Source organism: Sipha flava, unplaced genomic scaffold, assembly GCF_003268045.1.
Source record: "Sipha flava isolate LNK unplaced genomic scaffold, YSA_version1 421_pilon_pilon, whole genome shotgun sequence".
In the NCBI taxonomy this organism is placed as follows: Eukaryota; Metazoa; Arthropoda; class Insecta; order Hemiptera; family Aphididae; genus Sipha; species Sipha flava.
In genome coordinates, this window is record NW_020273148.1 from 68,374 (window position 1) to 84,085 (window position 15,712).

The 15,712-nt window shown below is 35.5% G+C and overlaps 1 protein-coding gene across 3 annotated transcripts; it reads left to right on the forward strand.

Annotated features, from left to right (window-relative positions):
• Window positions 1–1,320: 1,320 nt before the first annotated feature.
• On the forward strand, window positions 1,321–14,128 carry LOC112689062 (ankyrin repeat and SAM domain-containing protein 1A-like). Of its 3 annotated transcripts, XM_025562562.1 has the most exons (17): window positions 1,321–1,678; window positions 7,169–7,249; window positions 7,497–7,653; window positions 7,729–7,874; window positions 8,461–8,583; window positions 8,671–8,903; window positions 8,986–9,160; window positions 9,223–9,433; window positions 9,497–10,063; window positions 10,150–10,318; window positions 10,382–10,645; window positions 10,720–10,865; window positions 10,965–11,414; window positions 11,588–11,857; window positions 11,943–12,245; window positions 12,751–13,029; window positions 13,692–14,128. In XM_025562562.1, the coding sequence occupies exons 1-16, from the start codon at window positions 1,575–1,577 to the stop codon at window positions 13,018–13,020; spliced, it is 3,669 nt and encodes a 1,222-aa protein (XP_025418347.1). In that variant the 5' UTR covers window positions 1,321–1,574; the 3' UTR covers window positions 13,021–13,029; window positions 13,692–14,128. The 3 variants fall into 3 exon arrangements, with proteins under 3 accessions (XP_025418347.1, XP_025418349.1, XP_025418350.1); XM_025562564.1 differs by lacking the exons at window positions 11,943–12,245; window positions 12,751–13,029; window positions 13,692–14,128 and having other exon boundaries at window positions 10,965–11,340; window positions 11,588–11,836; XM_025562565.1 differs by lacking the exons at window positions 11,943–12,245; window positions 12,751–13,029; window positions 13,692–14,128 and having other exon boundaries at window positions 11,537–11,612.
• Window positions 14,129–15,712: the final 1,584 nt, after the last annotated feature.

A 15,712-nucleotide genomic window follows, 5' to 3' on the forward strand; every position in this document is an offset into this window, starting at 1 on the left:
AGAAAAACTCAAACAGAATGTATTATGAACACTAGTTATTCGTTTTCTGATATGTTCTTAATTTTGTTAATTATTTAAACCCGTTTTAGCAGAATAAAGCGTTAAGGTAATAATTAATGAAGAATAAAATTCTCACGGAACCTAAGAGAAATCCGGTAATCGTTTGAAATTTAGCAAAACATTTAAAAATCAAACAAACAAACGTAACGGCGAATGGAACAAATGAAAATAATTGAAAACGTACTAGTTCAGAAGTTATCCAACGTTTAAAACTCGAGTTTTGACATTTTGTAAAAAAACGCTGCGTTTAATATTTATAAAAATTATTTTTGTGACCACAAATATTTCTCTAGTTCCCGAATCCGTAAGGACGGAATAATAGCGCGAAAAGATACATTTCAACGGTGCAAAACGTTTCGTTCAAAAAAAGTGTTATTCATTGTTCGACGAAAAAATGAACAATCGACGGTTCGTCTTCGTCGCGGACGCCGCGGTTGAAAACCAACAGACAGCTGCATAGGAAAACTAGCTATCGCCACTGGCAAACTTGGCAGAAAACGCCTTTTATCCAATCAAATACTTTGTAACCTTTAATTTTACTAATTTTTTTTTTTCATAATTCATATATGAATTCTCTAGTGCTATTTTCATAGTTTAATCGTTAAATGTACAATATTACAACATCTACTTGTTACACGAATTACGATGGAAAATGTTGAAACAATAATACGGATTTCGCGGCCGTTTACGATTTGCGTTCCTGGCGTGCAGGCGCAGTTCGCCGTGCCCTTGTTACGGCACTGCTAAGGGACAAAAAAAAAAATGAAAATGATAACAATCGGAGAAAACGACTGGCGGCAGTGCGCGCGACGCGTGTTGATCGGAACCGGAAAAGAAAAACGTTTTGCGCACCAGAAACGCGGCGGCGAACGCGCGAGTTCCTGCACCCGCGCAAAGTTTCCGAGATCGCGGATGCCGCCCGGAAAACGTCGCGCGCTCGACCGCCTACGGTTCGTGCACGGTCCGTTCGCGCGCGACGCGGCAACACTGACCGCGGCCGGTGCACGGTTATTACCGTGCGCGCGGCACGCACTGTGCGCGCGAACAGCGGTCCGCCGGCGAGAATTAATCGCGTTCCCACCGAGGAGGGCACCGTCATCGGTGACGACCAGCCCGTTATCAGTCGTCCTCCTTATCAGCGCGGTTTGTTTTTCTCTTTTTTTTCCCCTTCTCCTCGCCCCCGGCGTATCGATTCCCCGACAGCTGATCGCGCCCCCACCGCCGCCGCCGCCGCCGCCGACACGACAGCTCCGCGCGATCGATCGGTCGCGTTGTTGTCGTCCGCCGTACGTGTGCGTGTGTGTGCGTGGGTGCGCCCGCCAGTTTTCGTGTGATAATAATGACGCGCGATCGGTACGTCGTCGCGGCCACATCGGCGGTACGCGTGTGCGTGGTACGCGGTACGACCGGGTCGGCTAGTCGGCCGACAAACGCGACCGCGTGAACAACGATCGCGTGTGCGAACCGTCGGCGTAACGTGTCTCGATTTGCCGGGCGCCGGACGGCTGGTCGTCATGGGCAAGGACCACGACCTGGTGATTGCGGCCAAGACGGGCAATCTTAATGCCGTGGAGAAGATACTCGTGCAGAAGGCCAAGAGAACGGGTCCGCTGGCCAGGTGAGACGACGCGCCCTGTTCGTAATAATAATAACAAACACTTCCCCTCGACGTACCCTACAACCTTCCTACAACCCTACACCCGTGTCCACCACCGTCCTTTCCGCTTGAGCGCTCCCCCCCTCTCCCGAATGATCCGCAAAACGCGTACGATTCGGTCCGTTTTCAGTACTGTTACGGACTAATTACAATATGTTTACCGCCACCCTCATCCCCTCACGACTTGTGATAAGCTGATAAGGACCGCCGCTCGGCGCCTTCCCTACTGCTACTGCGCTCCGTTCGTTGCCCCGTTTCGGTTGTCCGCCCACGACGACGGTTTGCCCACGATTACTTTTACCGCGTTCTCAACAATAACATCAATGGTCTCTCGAAACATCCATTACACTGTTTACCGATGTCCGTCGCCCTTTCACGTTTCCCTCCCCTCCTTCTTCATCCGTTCGATATCCTTCCGGCCCGCGAGTAGTTCGTACACACCCCCCTATCGTATCGCTTTTCAAAACCCCCCGCCCCCACTGGTTCACCCGCCTGCTACTGCTGCACCAAATCGGAATATCGTCGATGATCGTTGACGAAATCGATTTCGTTTTCATCTGAACGCCAATTCATTAATATTATGGCTGTACTATGTTGCGTGTGCGACAAGTTTTAATGTTTACTACTCGTAGTAATAATTTATTAAATTAATTTTGTTGATATTTTTATAGTTTTCCGTTACGCAGTAAATAAAATTGACGTTTAAATGAATTACTAATCTTAATATTTGCTGTCGACTGGTTTTATCAACATTCAACAGTCATAATATACTACGACGTTCTATCGATTTATACTACTATGCCATTATACTGCACTCGCATTCACGTAATTCGTTGTACTCATACTTTGGGCAGCTGAATCATCAGATTGATTTGACCTCCATTTAAGAGTTTAGCATCTTCGACCGAACAATCAACTCCGAATGATTTATGATGATCGTATACCGTAGGACAAAGGTTCCCAACCAGGGTGCCGCGGCACCCTAAGGTACCGTGAACTTAAATTTTGGGTGCCCCAAAAATATTTGAAATATATATTTATTTTTAAACGTCTTCATGAAAAATATAGCACTGTGAATAATAAAACACACCATACTCTATGTCTATAGTATAAAAGCTATTGTGTATAATTAATTAGGTATATACAATATAATTTAATGTATTAATTATTTAACACATATAATTTTTACATAGTATTACTGAGATGTTCAATCTATTTTAATTTTCATACTGGTTCGATTGCTATCGATTTGATGTGAACTGTTTTAAAGTTATTTACGGTGAAATACTTGTGACTTTATCTTATCTTTATTGTTTATTAATGCCAAATAAAACCAAAGTTACTAAATATAAATTTAAATATACGATATATTACTATTGCGTATTCAGTATAAACTATAGAGTATAGAGCATAGGCTATAAGGTGCATCCACATTTTTAGAAAATAATAAAGGGTGCCGTGAGTCAAAAAAGATTGGGAACCTCTGCCGTAGGAGATAAATCGCCTTGGGGTTTGGATTTCTTTAACTGTAAAAGGTTAACACAAGGAAATCATAAGCTTCTTCGATATTTTTTAAACATTTCCGTTGTAGTTTATTCACATAATCACATCTGAATCCGTTAGCATTATCCGTGCAGCATTAATATTGACTTAAGAAACACGAAATCTTGGCACTCTATATTTTGGATGCATTTTATTATTAAATGTTATAATGGGATGATCTCGAGAAAAAACCAGGTCAAATTAATGGAGCGATTATTATTTTTATCATATTAAATTTTATCGTTTTCTTTTGTCGTCAAAAATTATCGTAAAAAATGTTTAAAAAAACAATATCATACTTCGATTAAGTGAAATGAAAATATCCATTTGTTTCGCCTTTCAATTAATTACAATACTCTTTTAATGAGGGGATCTTATGCGTTGTTTTCCGTTTTTCAAGTACCGGCGATCATTAATCTCCATTATCACCCTACGGCCAAAAAAGGTTCGGTTCTATATAGCGCACCCTTCAATGGCTTAGCAGTGTTGTAAGAAAAACATTAATTTGTAAAACTATACTTCATGGGGTCGACGATACGTTTTATACATTAAGGGGGCATCAATAACTTCCTACGGCTAACTTTTTTTTATTTATATAAAGCGCAATTTTATTTATTTCTAACAACGCACTTGTTGCTGAATCATAAGATTTTATTCGGAAGAAATTTAAAGCTATACCTACTACACGATGAAAACAATGTACATGATTATTATTGTTAAAAACTAATTTAAGAGCGAATTACACTGAACAGATTTATAAAAATACCTAGACCGTATGAAATAGGGTAAGTCGGAGTAAATTCTGAAACAATAAATGCTTTTGAAATTATATTAGACGTTTTCAGTTAAACGGTAGTGGATAACTCCTTATAGCGAAAAAGTATTTGGAGCAATAAAACTATAATTTTATAATACCTATGTTCACGTGATATTGTCTATGACAATAATCGCCTACCGGTAGTCCGTGGAACACTGGTGGTCTGCAGAAAAATTTAAACGTTACTTACAGAATCTTTTTGTCGTTATTTCCCAAAAAAATAAAACCCTAGACATGGTAATATGTGGATAATAGATCCATTTGCAGCAAACAATTAAAATAACAAGTTAAATATGTCCGAAAAAAAATACCTCATCGATTTATTTAACGATATTTATGTAAAAAGCTATTTTAAACTAAAAGTGGTCCGTAGAATTTAGAATAACTATGTATTTAATGGTTCGTGAGGTCCAAAAGGTTGGCCATCGCTGGTCTATGACATTACGTGTTGCCATAATGAAAAATGTGATTCAATTCGAAGATTGAAATAAATAATCTTTGATATTGGTCATATTATTTATTAATTATTTTTAATGCGTTCGTTCGCGAGGGACCTCTATAAAATATTTTGGTAACATTTCAGGTGACATGTTATTCGTTATTAATCATACCTGTATATGGACATCTGTGATTGAACAGGTTTAATCAATAAAAAAAATAAAACGCGACCAATCGAATTATATTTTCTTATTATACACATATATACGAGTATAAGTAATATTGTGAGCGTATCGTTTTCACAGTGGGTTTCGGTAGGTTAGGTTAGGTACAAAATTTGTAATATCCATTTAATGGAAGACATCTCGTGTTTATTATTGCAATTAATAAAAAAATCGTTATCAATTTTTCGTCAGTAACTAATGTAATTACAGCAGTACTGTAGTGTTAACATTGGCCCAGATCACTAAGTGAACAGCAGAGCCGAATTATGGTAATAATGAATAAGAAAGATTATTTTTGGTAGAGCTCATTCACCCAAAACAATTTAATTTTTTTATTCAAATTAAGTAATTTGTAATGAATATTAAAGCATAGTATATTTATATATTTTAGTATAGTCATAATTAATTAATAAAATGGGGTGCATTAAATTAGGTAGTAAGCAAACGATTTTAAAACACTTGTGACTCTTTTCAACTGGCGACCCTGAGCTTCCTCCCAGCACTCTTCTAGCCCCTTCTTAGATTCAGTGCAAGAGAACAGAATTAAGTTATTATAATAATAATAATAATACAATATTTAATACAAGCATCTCAAAATATGGCGAGGAAGAAATACCAAACGTCGTACGCGTTATAAAAAAACACAAATCAACTATGTATCATATGAATAAACAATGAGTAGCAACGTTAACAGCTAATATGACGTGTTCGTTATATCGCATACGACGATATACCATTAACGTGTCGTGCGCCAAGGGAAAGAAGTCAAGCGGTTCACAGCTGGTACCCACCGCAGTGTTTTCATTATTCGCAGCAGCTACGCGTGTAGGCATCGGTAGACGCCAAAAACAATTCTAAAATAACTCGGATGCAATTACTGATCAAACTTCGTGAACATCATTTTGCTTAATTAAATGCAAATAGAAATCTGCGTATTAAAGATTTTCGTTTTTATCTTAGTGTTCCCTAAATCATCATACAAAAATCTGAGTATGCATATGTTTTAGTTCGAAGAGACCCGAGTATTGCAATAGTCGAGTGGTTTCCAATAACGGTGTTCAAATAAAAATATCAAGCATAAAGCTTAACTTAGATGAGATTTTGAAGAAAACAGATAGAAATATCTTTCATACATTTCCAAAAGTAACTACTTTAAATCAGGTGTAGTTAAATTATTAATGGTTGTTATTATTACCTTTTTTTTTTTTTTTTTATAAAAAAAAAGATAATTTTAAAAGTTAAATTAAATAAATCTCATTATATTGTATTTTTTTAAAACACATGTATTTATATTAATACGAAAATGCGTGTAAAATCAAAAGAAGTAACAAAAAGACTTTTCTGTAAAAATATGATCAAAAAAATGAGTCCTTGGTCCAATTAAGTTGTAACTAAGGATTTGTGGCTTTATAATTATTGAAAATCACTGTTTTATACTCTCACTCCGAAGTCATTTGATACTGACTCTTACTCATTTTATTCAATATTTGTTTTGTGTAATAACTACGTGAAGTGTACACAATTCATTGTATTGTATTCAACGTTTATATAAAAAACATAAAATCTGTAAGCACTGTACATTTTACTTAATATGAACTTTCCTATCGTCATTGAATGTATTACAACGCTGTTTACAGCAGGAAACTTGTGATGAAACCAAAAACTGTTATGCATTTTATATATTTGCTAAACGATATTTAGCTACATTATACATTATAAACATTTACAAAAATACGCAAATAACATAACTACTAAACATAATACTACATCTCCTAAAACCGTTTTTTGCACTATTACATGTTACATATGTATTTTATTTGATTGGAAGAACGACCGACTTTTATTCAAGCCTTTTCAAAATTGATTAGATATCGTATTTCAGATTAAATGATTTAGAGGATTTACTTTTTAAAAGAATTTACTTATTTTTCAATTATCAAGCTCGGAGATCTAAAATTAAAGAATTATTAATTTTAACGATCATCATTGGAATTTTTCGATGACCTTTTAGAATATGTAAAACTTTCTGTACTGTTTATGATTACTGAATAAATCGATGATTTATAGAGATGACGCATTACATTTATATTTTGTTTGAGCAATAAATAAATAGTTTTGCACTATTTAATGTCAAGTAACAATTGTTTCTAATTAATTAAACGATTCAGTTTTAATTATTATAACTTATTTATTATTAATACTTATTATTTAATGAGCTGTAGATAAACTTTTATAAACTTTTATTTTTTATCAACAAATGATGGTTAAAATTGATATTTTAAAACGAGTTTCTCTAGAAAATTAGTTTAATGTAACACTTAATGAATTAAAGATGATTTTATTACAAAAACAAATTGTTATAGTCGTGATTACTGTAAACCAGTCATACCATATAATACACTATAATTATTATATTTTGTTGGTTTTTAGTTTGAGAAGAGGTGCTGGTGTAAATACTCAAGACCAAACTGGCTTTACTGCATTGCATCACGCTTCATTAAATGCATACAAGTAAGTGATTTGTATGATTATCTGAAAATCGTAAATAATGATTCGTTCACTGTTAGTGCACGCATTTATGCATTATCTACTGCAGCAGTTGGTAAACAAATAAAAATTAATAAAATCTTACAGTTCTTAAAATTAAATCAGGAATCAAACGAAAGAAATATAATAATATACCTCTGATTTTTAAATTTTTACCGCACGTGAATTTACACTTAAAAATGGTTTGTAAAAAGTTGTGTTCTATCGTTAGGGAAATCGTTCAACTTCTCCTATGCAACGAAGCGTCAACCAATGTAGTTGATCACAAAGGTGCTGCTCCACTACATTACGCGGCATGGAGGGGCAACGTAGAAATTGTTCGCTTGTTGCTTTGCCACGGGCCGTCAATACCTAATGTCAACCATATGGTAATTAAAAGAACAAGGCAATGAGGAAATACTTACGAGGGTAAAAATTATTTATTTTTTTTTATGTTATATTAGACAAAAAACCGAGAAACTCCATTGCACTGTGCTGCCGAACACGGTCATTCGGGTGCGGTCTCGCTTCTCCTAGAACATGGTGCTGATCCTACTATAAGAAACCACAAACACGAAACTCCTTTAGACTTATGCGCACAATACGGAAGGTACGAATATATCTCTACTATTGTCATGGTCATATCTATGAACTATTATTTTAATTGCCATACAATATATGGATAATGTTGTGTCATATTTTAGTATTTTAAATGTATATAATTTAATTATCGAATAGAGCTATTAATAAATTCTATTATATTTGATGCGATTTTTAATATTTCAACTGCTTATCATAATTTAATAATAATTGTAGAGTCCCACATACTCAAACACACTTATAATATTCAACTTGTATCGTTATAGTCAACACCTATTCACTTGCCATTATGGCATAATTACCTTTATTGAACCCATCGACTTTCTTCATTTAAATAACTAAAGATTATATTGTATACATATGTTCTATCCCTGCTCTATAAATATTTTAAATATAAAAGATTATCATTATATATTCGTATTTTAAAAATGTCGAGTCATGGTTTACAATAATTTAAATTCACTTGACGTTTAATTATTTTTAATGAAAGATTTAAAAAATTGTCTTTACTATACGCCTCATGTTATATTTTGAGACAGGCTCTTTTGATTTTAATATTTTAAATTTTTACTATTAATATTATGTATAATAATTAGACTGGAGACGGTGAAGTTGATTATTTCTGAACGACCTGAACTGATAAGATCGTACAATTCTCGTGCTGCAGGCGTAATGTTTGCTCATACTCCCTTACATTTAGCAAGCCGAAATGGCCACAAGTAATATTCCACTTTGATTATTTAATACTTAATGCATTATTAGAATAAACTTTCCCCGTTATAAAATGTATATTAATTTCCAATTAGGGCTGTAGTAGAGTTGTTACTGTCGGCTGGAATGGATGTTAATGTTCGTACCGGTAGCGGTACTGCTCTTCACGAAGCTGCTCAATGTGGCAAGACTGAAGTAGCTAGAACACTATTAGATCACGGTATTAACACTCACATAAGAGACATTTATAGACGTACAGTAGAAGATCTGTTAAAACAATTTCCACCTAAAGCTGGTCCTGCTGTAGAAATAACAGCTATGCTACAAAGTATGCGGATAACTGAATATTGGACCCTATATTCGGTGTATTTCAATTGTATTTTTACACAATATGTTTGTTCATTTTAAAGACCACCAATTTAATAATAACAATGAAAGTGATATGGAAACTGAAAGGAGAAGTGAAAACGGGGATTCTGTACCCGTACCTCCGCTGAGTAGTCCTTATGAACACATGTTGTCACCTAGTCCTTCTCCAACTCGCTGGGAGAAACACAAAAGCCGTCGCGTTTCGGAATCTTCAGCGTAAGTCTATTGATAACACAACATTTTAAATAGTCAGGTTTCTTAAATTGTTCCTCCCGCAGATTTTCCGATGGACATTACCATTCTAACCGTTGGTACAAAAATGAACCTACTCCGCTTTCCAGGTCCTTAATAGAATCCAGTTTTCTTTCCGGTCCTGAGTTGGACACTGTAAGTATAAGTTCGTCAACAACTTCTAGCGGTCATAGGCCTGTGTCTTCCTCTTTTTATTTACCAATGGCACCACTAAATCCGACTGCATCAAATATTTCCGTAAGTTATTGCACATTTCACCATAGTACTTGTGTGTTACCAGTTGTGAATATTTTTTTACAGCCTGTGGCATCTAAAAGACTGACACCTGCAGCCGATTCCCCTTCACGTGTGTCTGCTAACCATACTAGTGGACCTTATGAGTATTTGTACCTAGCTACTTCTGGCTCACCTTCGTCCGATCAAAATCGACGGGTAGAAGTATTACGCCGTGGAAAGTCGGCCGATCAATATATTGAAATGAAACTGAGACCCACGTCGGGCGAAGAACCCGTAGCGTTAACTTCAATCTACCAAAATGTTCCAATACGCACAACAAATCCTCGACGAAAACTTAAACGTCACGACAAAGATCCGGGTGCAATATTAGCTCGGGGTGATTTACAATTCAAACGTGTTGAGCTTGAACCTGCCACAACCAACCAAGTTATAGTTTCTGACCAAAATGGATTCATCACTACCACCATCTCGTCTTCCCGAGAAAGTTTACTTGATGGTGACGAAACACCTTCAGCAGATTGGCCCTTGAGTCCTACACATTATCATCAACCCCCTACTCCAGATCACCCACCACCATCACCATTTCAAGCTGAACGTAGCATTCATGCTAGAATACGACCACTTAGTCAAGTAAGATATATTGACAATTTATATAAATATAATCGAATTCATTGGTGAAATTATAATTGATCTTCAACTGGACCCTCCTTTTTAAGATTTACAGTAACCTAAAGAGAAAATCTAAAGATATGGAAACTGAAATTGAAGAAGATTTATTAGTTATAACTTGGGTGCCTGAGTCTCATGTATTATCAAATGATAAAAGTGTCTCAACGACTGAAGAAATTCCCGTAGAAGAATTTGTGGGGGATGCGACTTTTGCAGGTTGGTTAACAGAAACTTAACCATAACAATAATAATGTATTAAAATTATGTTATTTGTAATAGGCTTACTTAAAGGATCTATAAACAGTAATCGAGCAGAAAGGCCAAAAACCTTGCGTAAATTGCGTACAGTTTATGATCCTCCAATCACAACTCAATCTCCTGGCTCTGCAGAAGATCAGTCGAAAAGTTCTAATACAATGTTAAGTCCGTTTGATGAACAAGAGGAATGGGCAAAGATATCCGACTTGATCACCAATCTAGGAGGTGGAAATGCCAAAGAATCTATGTGTAATGAACTTGAGAAAGAATTTCAAGCAAGGCTAGGTACCTAATATTCCTTATAGTTTATAAGTCTTAAATTGATTAAAATATATACAACACGTGAAAAATTGTTTTAGGGTTAAGTAGGTCAGATAGTAAAGAAAATTCGCGAAAAAATGGCAGTGATGGTCATGATACAGTTCAATCGTGGTTATTTGGATTAGGTTTCCAAGAATTTGTTAGTTCATTTATTGAATTCGGCTATGATAATTTAGATTTTGTTGTAAGTATTCTAGTTAAATATTCTAATCTTTCATATGTGTTGAATCACAAATTTTTATTGAAAAAATTGTTTTCAATGTTTTCATGTTGTTAATTTTAGAATGGAGTACTTATAGAATCAGATTTAAAAGAAATGGGTATTGAAAACGAAAATGATCGAACAAAGATTTTAGAATCTAGTAATGATTTACCGTTCTTGGTGAAAGAGTTCTGGTCCAAACGTTACACCAAAGACGCGTCTAAAGCAAAAAGCAAATCTATTGCTGATCTAGATCAAGTTGATGATGAAGAAGATGCAAAACAGATGGAAGAATGGTTAAAAAGCATTGGTCTGTCTTGTTATATAGACACATTTCGTAAACATCTGTACACTGACCTTGAACGAATCGCGCGAATTTGGGAAGTGGAACTTACTGCAGTGTTAGAAATTACTAAGCCTGGCCATAGAAGAAGGATACTTTCATCCGTCGATAACAGTAAGTCTCAATTACTTCAAGCTGTTTCGGTTGGTGATGGTTTGAACGATATTGGCAACGATCTTAAAGAATTGGTAAGTGGTTTTAAATTTATCGCTTGAAAATGTAACTCGTGCTTGATTTTTTTTTTTTTTTTTTTTTTTTTTATGTAGCCTTTTTTGTTAAATAATATAAATCGATTTAAATATTTAAATAGATCGAATGTCATGGTACGTCCTGAATTCATTTTTCTGACGGTATATTACAGAAAAACAACATTCAAAGTCTCAAAGACAAAGTAAATTCCAAACACTCCGTTCACGTAGCTTCCGGGACCGCGACGCTCCGTCACAACCCAAAAAAGTCAAGACACGCTCCTCTTCCACCGCCGCTTCAAAATTCTTCCAACCGAAGTAACAGTGACCTCGTCATCAGAGGCCCATCGGAGTTACTGTTCGGCGTTCCCTCCACATTGATCACCCAATGGAGACATCAGCCGGCCGCATTGGTTGCCGGTAATATCAAGTACATTGCCTCAGTAAGTATAAAACAACGATTTTTACAACACACATGAAAACGATCTGAAGAAATGCATCAATTGTTATGGTCGATCTTCGTTCCAGTATTTGGGCTCCACCGAGGTAAAAGAGCCCCGGGGCACTGAGTCGACTAAGCAGTCCATTCAAAAACTCAAACTAGCCGTGGCCAGTGGCGCTCAACGGACGTTGCCTGAGGTGGCGCTCGTCATATCGTACCGGGGAGTAAGGTTCATGGACCCAGTTTCGGACAGTTTGGTATGCGAACACGAAATTCGCAACATAGACTGCGCGTGTCAGGACGCGGACGATCTGAACCATTTCGCGTACATCACGAAAGACCATCTCACCAGCTCGCACTACAGCCACGTGTTTAGCGTGTCTTCCATGGTAAGTATTCGATACCGTAACTGTAGATGAATTCTATTAAGCAACGTCGTACCCCTGAACCAGATTTAGTCGGATTCACACCACATTGTGCATCATTTAAAAAGTGTGATACCAATATGTACCATGTATGTGTTATTTAATAACTCCGAAATTCATTCAATCAATCAAAGGCAATTGCTTTTCACGACACGACGCAGTGTCGTATGAACCCGATTTCAGATGGCTGTATTCAAAACGCATGATTTTCGATTTAAAATCGGCGGTTTTGCTTTTCCAGCTTTCCAGGCCTTTAAAGAGCAAACCGCCACCAATCATTCTACGATATACCAACAAAAAATCTCGCGAAGAAAAATCGTATCAATTACCTTCCTTGAAAAATATAAAAATCGAGAATACAATACTTGTACTTATAATTTATGCCAAAACTAACGATTTACGCGCGCCCCAATGAAATATTCTGCTGACGTGCGTACAAATCAACAACGCGTGTGGTTTTTCGTTACAGGATCAAGCCACTGAAATAATACTTACGTTGGGTCAAGCGTTTGAGGTCGCCTACCAAATGGCTCTCAAAAGTCAGACGAGTGCGTGTAATCGAAACGGTAATAACGGTCATACGAGATCGCATTCGGCCACTAACCACGTGTTGCCGAATGTCGTCGCGGGCACTCGTGATGGACGGTCCGGTTCCCATCAACACGCTAGATCTCATTCCGTCAACGAGATTATAGTGAACGGTATTCTTCAAAAAGGCGAGTCGAACGAAAAATCTTAATATTTTCTGGTAAACACACCCTTATTTAGACATTTCAGCATATTATTGAGTGTAAACAGTTACCAAATATTTTCGTATTTTCCAATGCGTTCGTTTATATGAAATTAATTTAATATACATATAAATCGTACGATACGTACGTATACCAAAAACGAAGCAATTTTATCTTTCAAAATGCTCAATATTCATACAACATAAAATATGCTTGATATTATTACTCTTTTTATATATATATATATAAATATTATAAAACTCAATCTAGCAAACTTTTTTTTTTTTATTTAAGTATGTTTTAAACAATGCATTTTGTTGACTATAATATCAGATTTTATGATATTCATTCGTATCTCGTAGATATTTAGAAAATATTAGCCTAATTCGTCTTATTTATAATTCGCGTTTTATTAATAATCTTAACTTAAAGTTCACTAACTTATTATTAGATAGGTGCTAAGATCATAATGTTTTAAGCAGGCGTTCCTATTCGACTTAATGATGCAACCGCCATAAAAAAAAATCGAGGCCAAATTTGATTTTACACCCAATTTTTGTGATATTTTTAAAGCCTTTTTACATTAATATTATTTATTTTATTTTTTTATTTTATTTAATTTTTTTTTGTAAATACGACCAATGTTATCTCATTTTTTTTATTGTAATTTATTTTTAAGTGAGGATTCGAACACCAACTATCTTCCTTTACAAATTAGATTACCGTAATATAACATATCCTAATGTGTGAATACGCATCCAAATCTCTATATATCCGTCTTTTGGGCCACCACCACCACCATCTCTATTATAGCATTTGAGTTGTTGGACGTTGTTTGTTCGCTTTTTTAATGTATTTTATCGTAGACAAATATTTATTAGATGTATAACTTCTATTTACGATTAGCTGATTTTGGAATATGACACGTTAATATTATATTATTAATTATTATATGTACATGACCGTTGCTTATTTTTAACATGTATGTAAATCCATATGTCACTGAAATTAATTTTGTTAACCGGTTGTGAACATGTGTGCCATTCTACAATCATTGTTGTGAATTTTAACCCCCAAAGATTAAAAACCAAATATACTTACATGTTTTACGTTAAATCGTACGTTTTCTGTCCGATTTGCATCATCCTTGAATCATGTTACTCCTCTAATTTCGTTACTACATGTCGTTACATATGCCTTATCGATCGAATAAAAGCACATGTTTTATACGTGCGATCGATTATTTACAATATAATTGCTGTTGGCAAAAGTAAAATGCCGCGTGGTCTGTCAGTAATTACCGAACATTCAGTATAATCGGGACGTTACCAATAGCATAATGCTATCGACGTTCACGGTGATTCTATAGGTAAGTGATATAATTTATAATTTTATTTAAACAATTTCAACGAAATATATTGTGTTAAAATAATCGTCAAAACTATGGGAAATGATTTGGTAGGATTGAAAAGGGCTTAAAAAAACGTCGCGTTAACTATGTTTGAAATTATTTGTACACTTCAAAGTTTTCCGTTTTTGATTCATTTAATTAATTATTTAAGTTGGGTGATTCTGTTTCTAACTTCATGAACTCCGTTATTTTCAAATTAAATTTTTTTAAATATCTATATTCTAGGTAATAAAAAAAAAAAAAAATTATAACTATTTCGAATAATTTCCACACCCTCGTCGTTGTAATTATTTGTGTTTCAAAATTTTATAAAGTTTCGGTTATGATTCTGTGCTGCGAATAATAGCTGCTAAATATCAAAAAGATAGTTGATAAAATGAAAAAAAAAATATAATTTTCAGTTTCGACTTTTTTGTGATACGAGATGTATCCGAAGTATAATTCGCGTAGAATTTCTACCGTACTGCGAACGGGTAAGACGCCGCAGCGTAAATAAAGTTATGGATTTCAAATTTTTTTTTTTACCACCCCGAAAACGAATGCCGTATACGTACGAATAATCGCTGTAGAACCGATATAAATGTATTCAGTTCCGTAAACTGAGACCACTATAAAAAAAATAAGTATATATATTACACATGTAAGGAAAATTCATAATTTCCTCCGCGAAACGATCGTAAAAATCTCTTAATGGTTAACGAAGACGCTCACTATCCCCACGGTGACTGTATACGATGTATAATATTATTTCAGTTTGAGTGCGACGGGACGTTGAACGTCGAATTTATCGCAAAATAATAAAACCGATGTACACGAATAAAAATGATAATAATACATCGTCGGAGACGGAAGACCGGAAAACACCAAAAAGTGTAATTAAACACGAAAAGTACATGTACAAGATATTTCAGCAGCCATCGTCGTCTTCCTAAATACACGTACATATTATTCAAAATGGCGTAATTTTATGTTCAGTCGTCGAATAGCGTTCATGCAACGAATTTGCATTATTATTGCGGAAATGCCAAGAAAGCGGGAAAATGATAGAAGAAAAAAAAATTAACGAATATCTTTACGATTCCATCGTCTCGTGCGGTTTTTTATCGTCCATTTGCGTCGTCGTCGTCGTCGGCGGCGTTGTAAAACTTCCCCGGGACAGCAAACTGCCGTCATCGTTGTCGTCGCTGTCGCCATGAAAAACCGAAAAATTTGCATACCCAGGCACTTGTAGACGTTTATAAAACGAGTCGTTTCACCTCTCCTTCGTTTCCTACCCCCTGTAATGGCGC

Bases quoted from the DNA above. Each gene is read 5' to 3' on its own strand.
- LOC112689062 (XM_025562562.1), top strand. From the start codon at position 1,575: ATGGGCAAGGACCACGACCTGGTGATTGCGGCCAAGACGGGCAATCTT. The intron at 7,654-7,728 runs GTAATTAAAAGA...ATGTTATATTAG, and splicing joins TACCTAATGTCAACCATATG to ACAAAAAACCGAGAAACTCC. The intron at 11,858-11,942 runs GTAAGTATAAAA...TCTTCGTTCCAG, and splicing joins ATATCAAGTACATTGCCTCA to TATTTGGGCTCCACCGAGGT.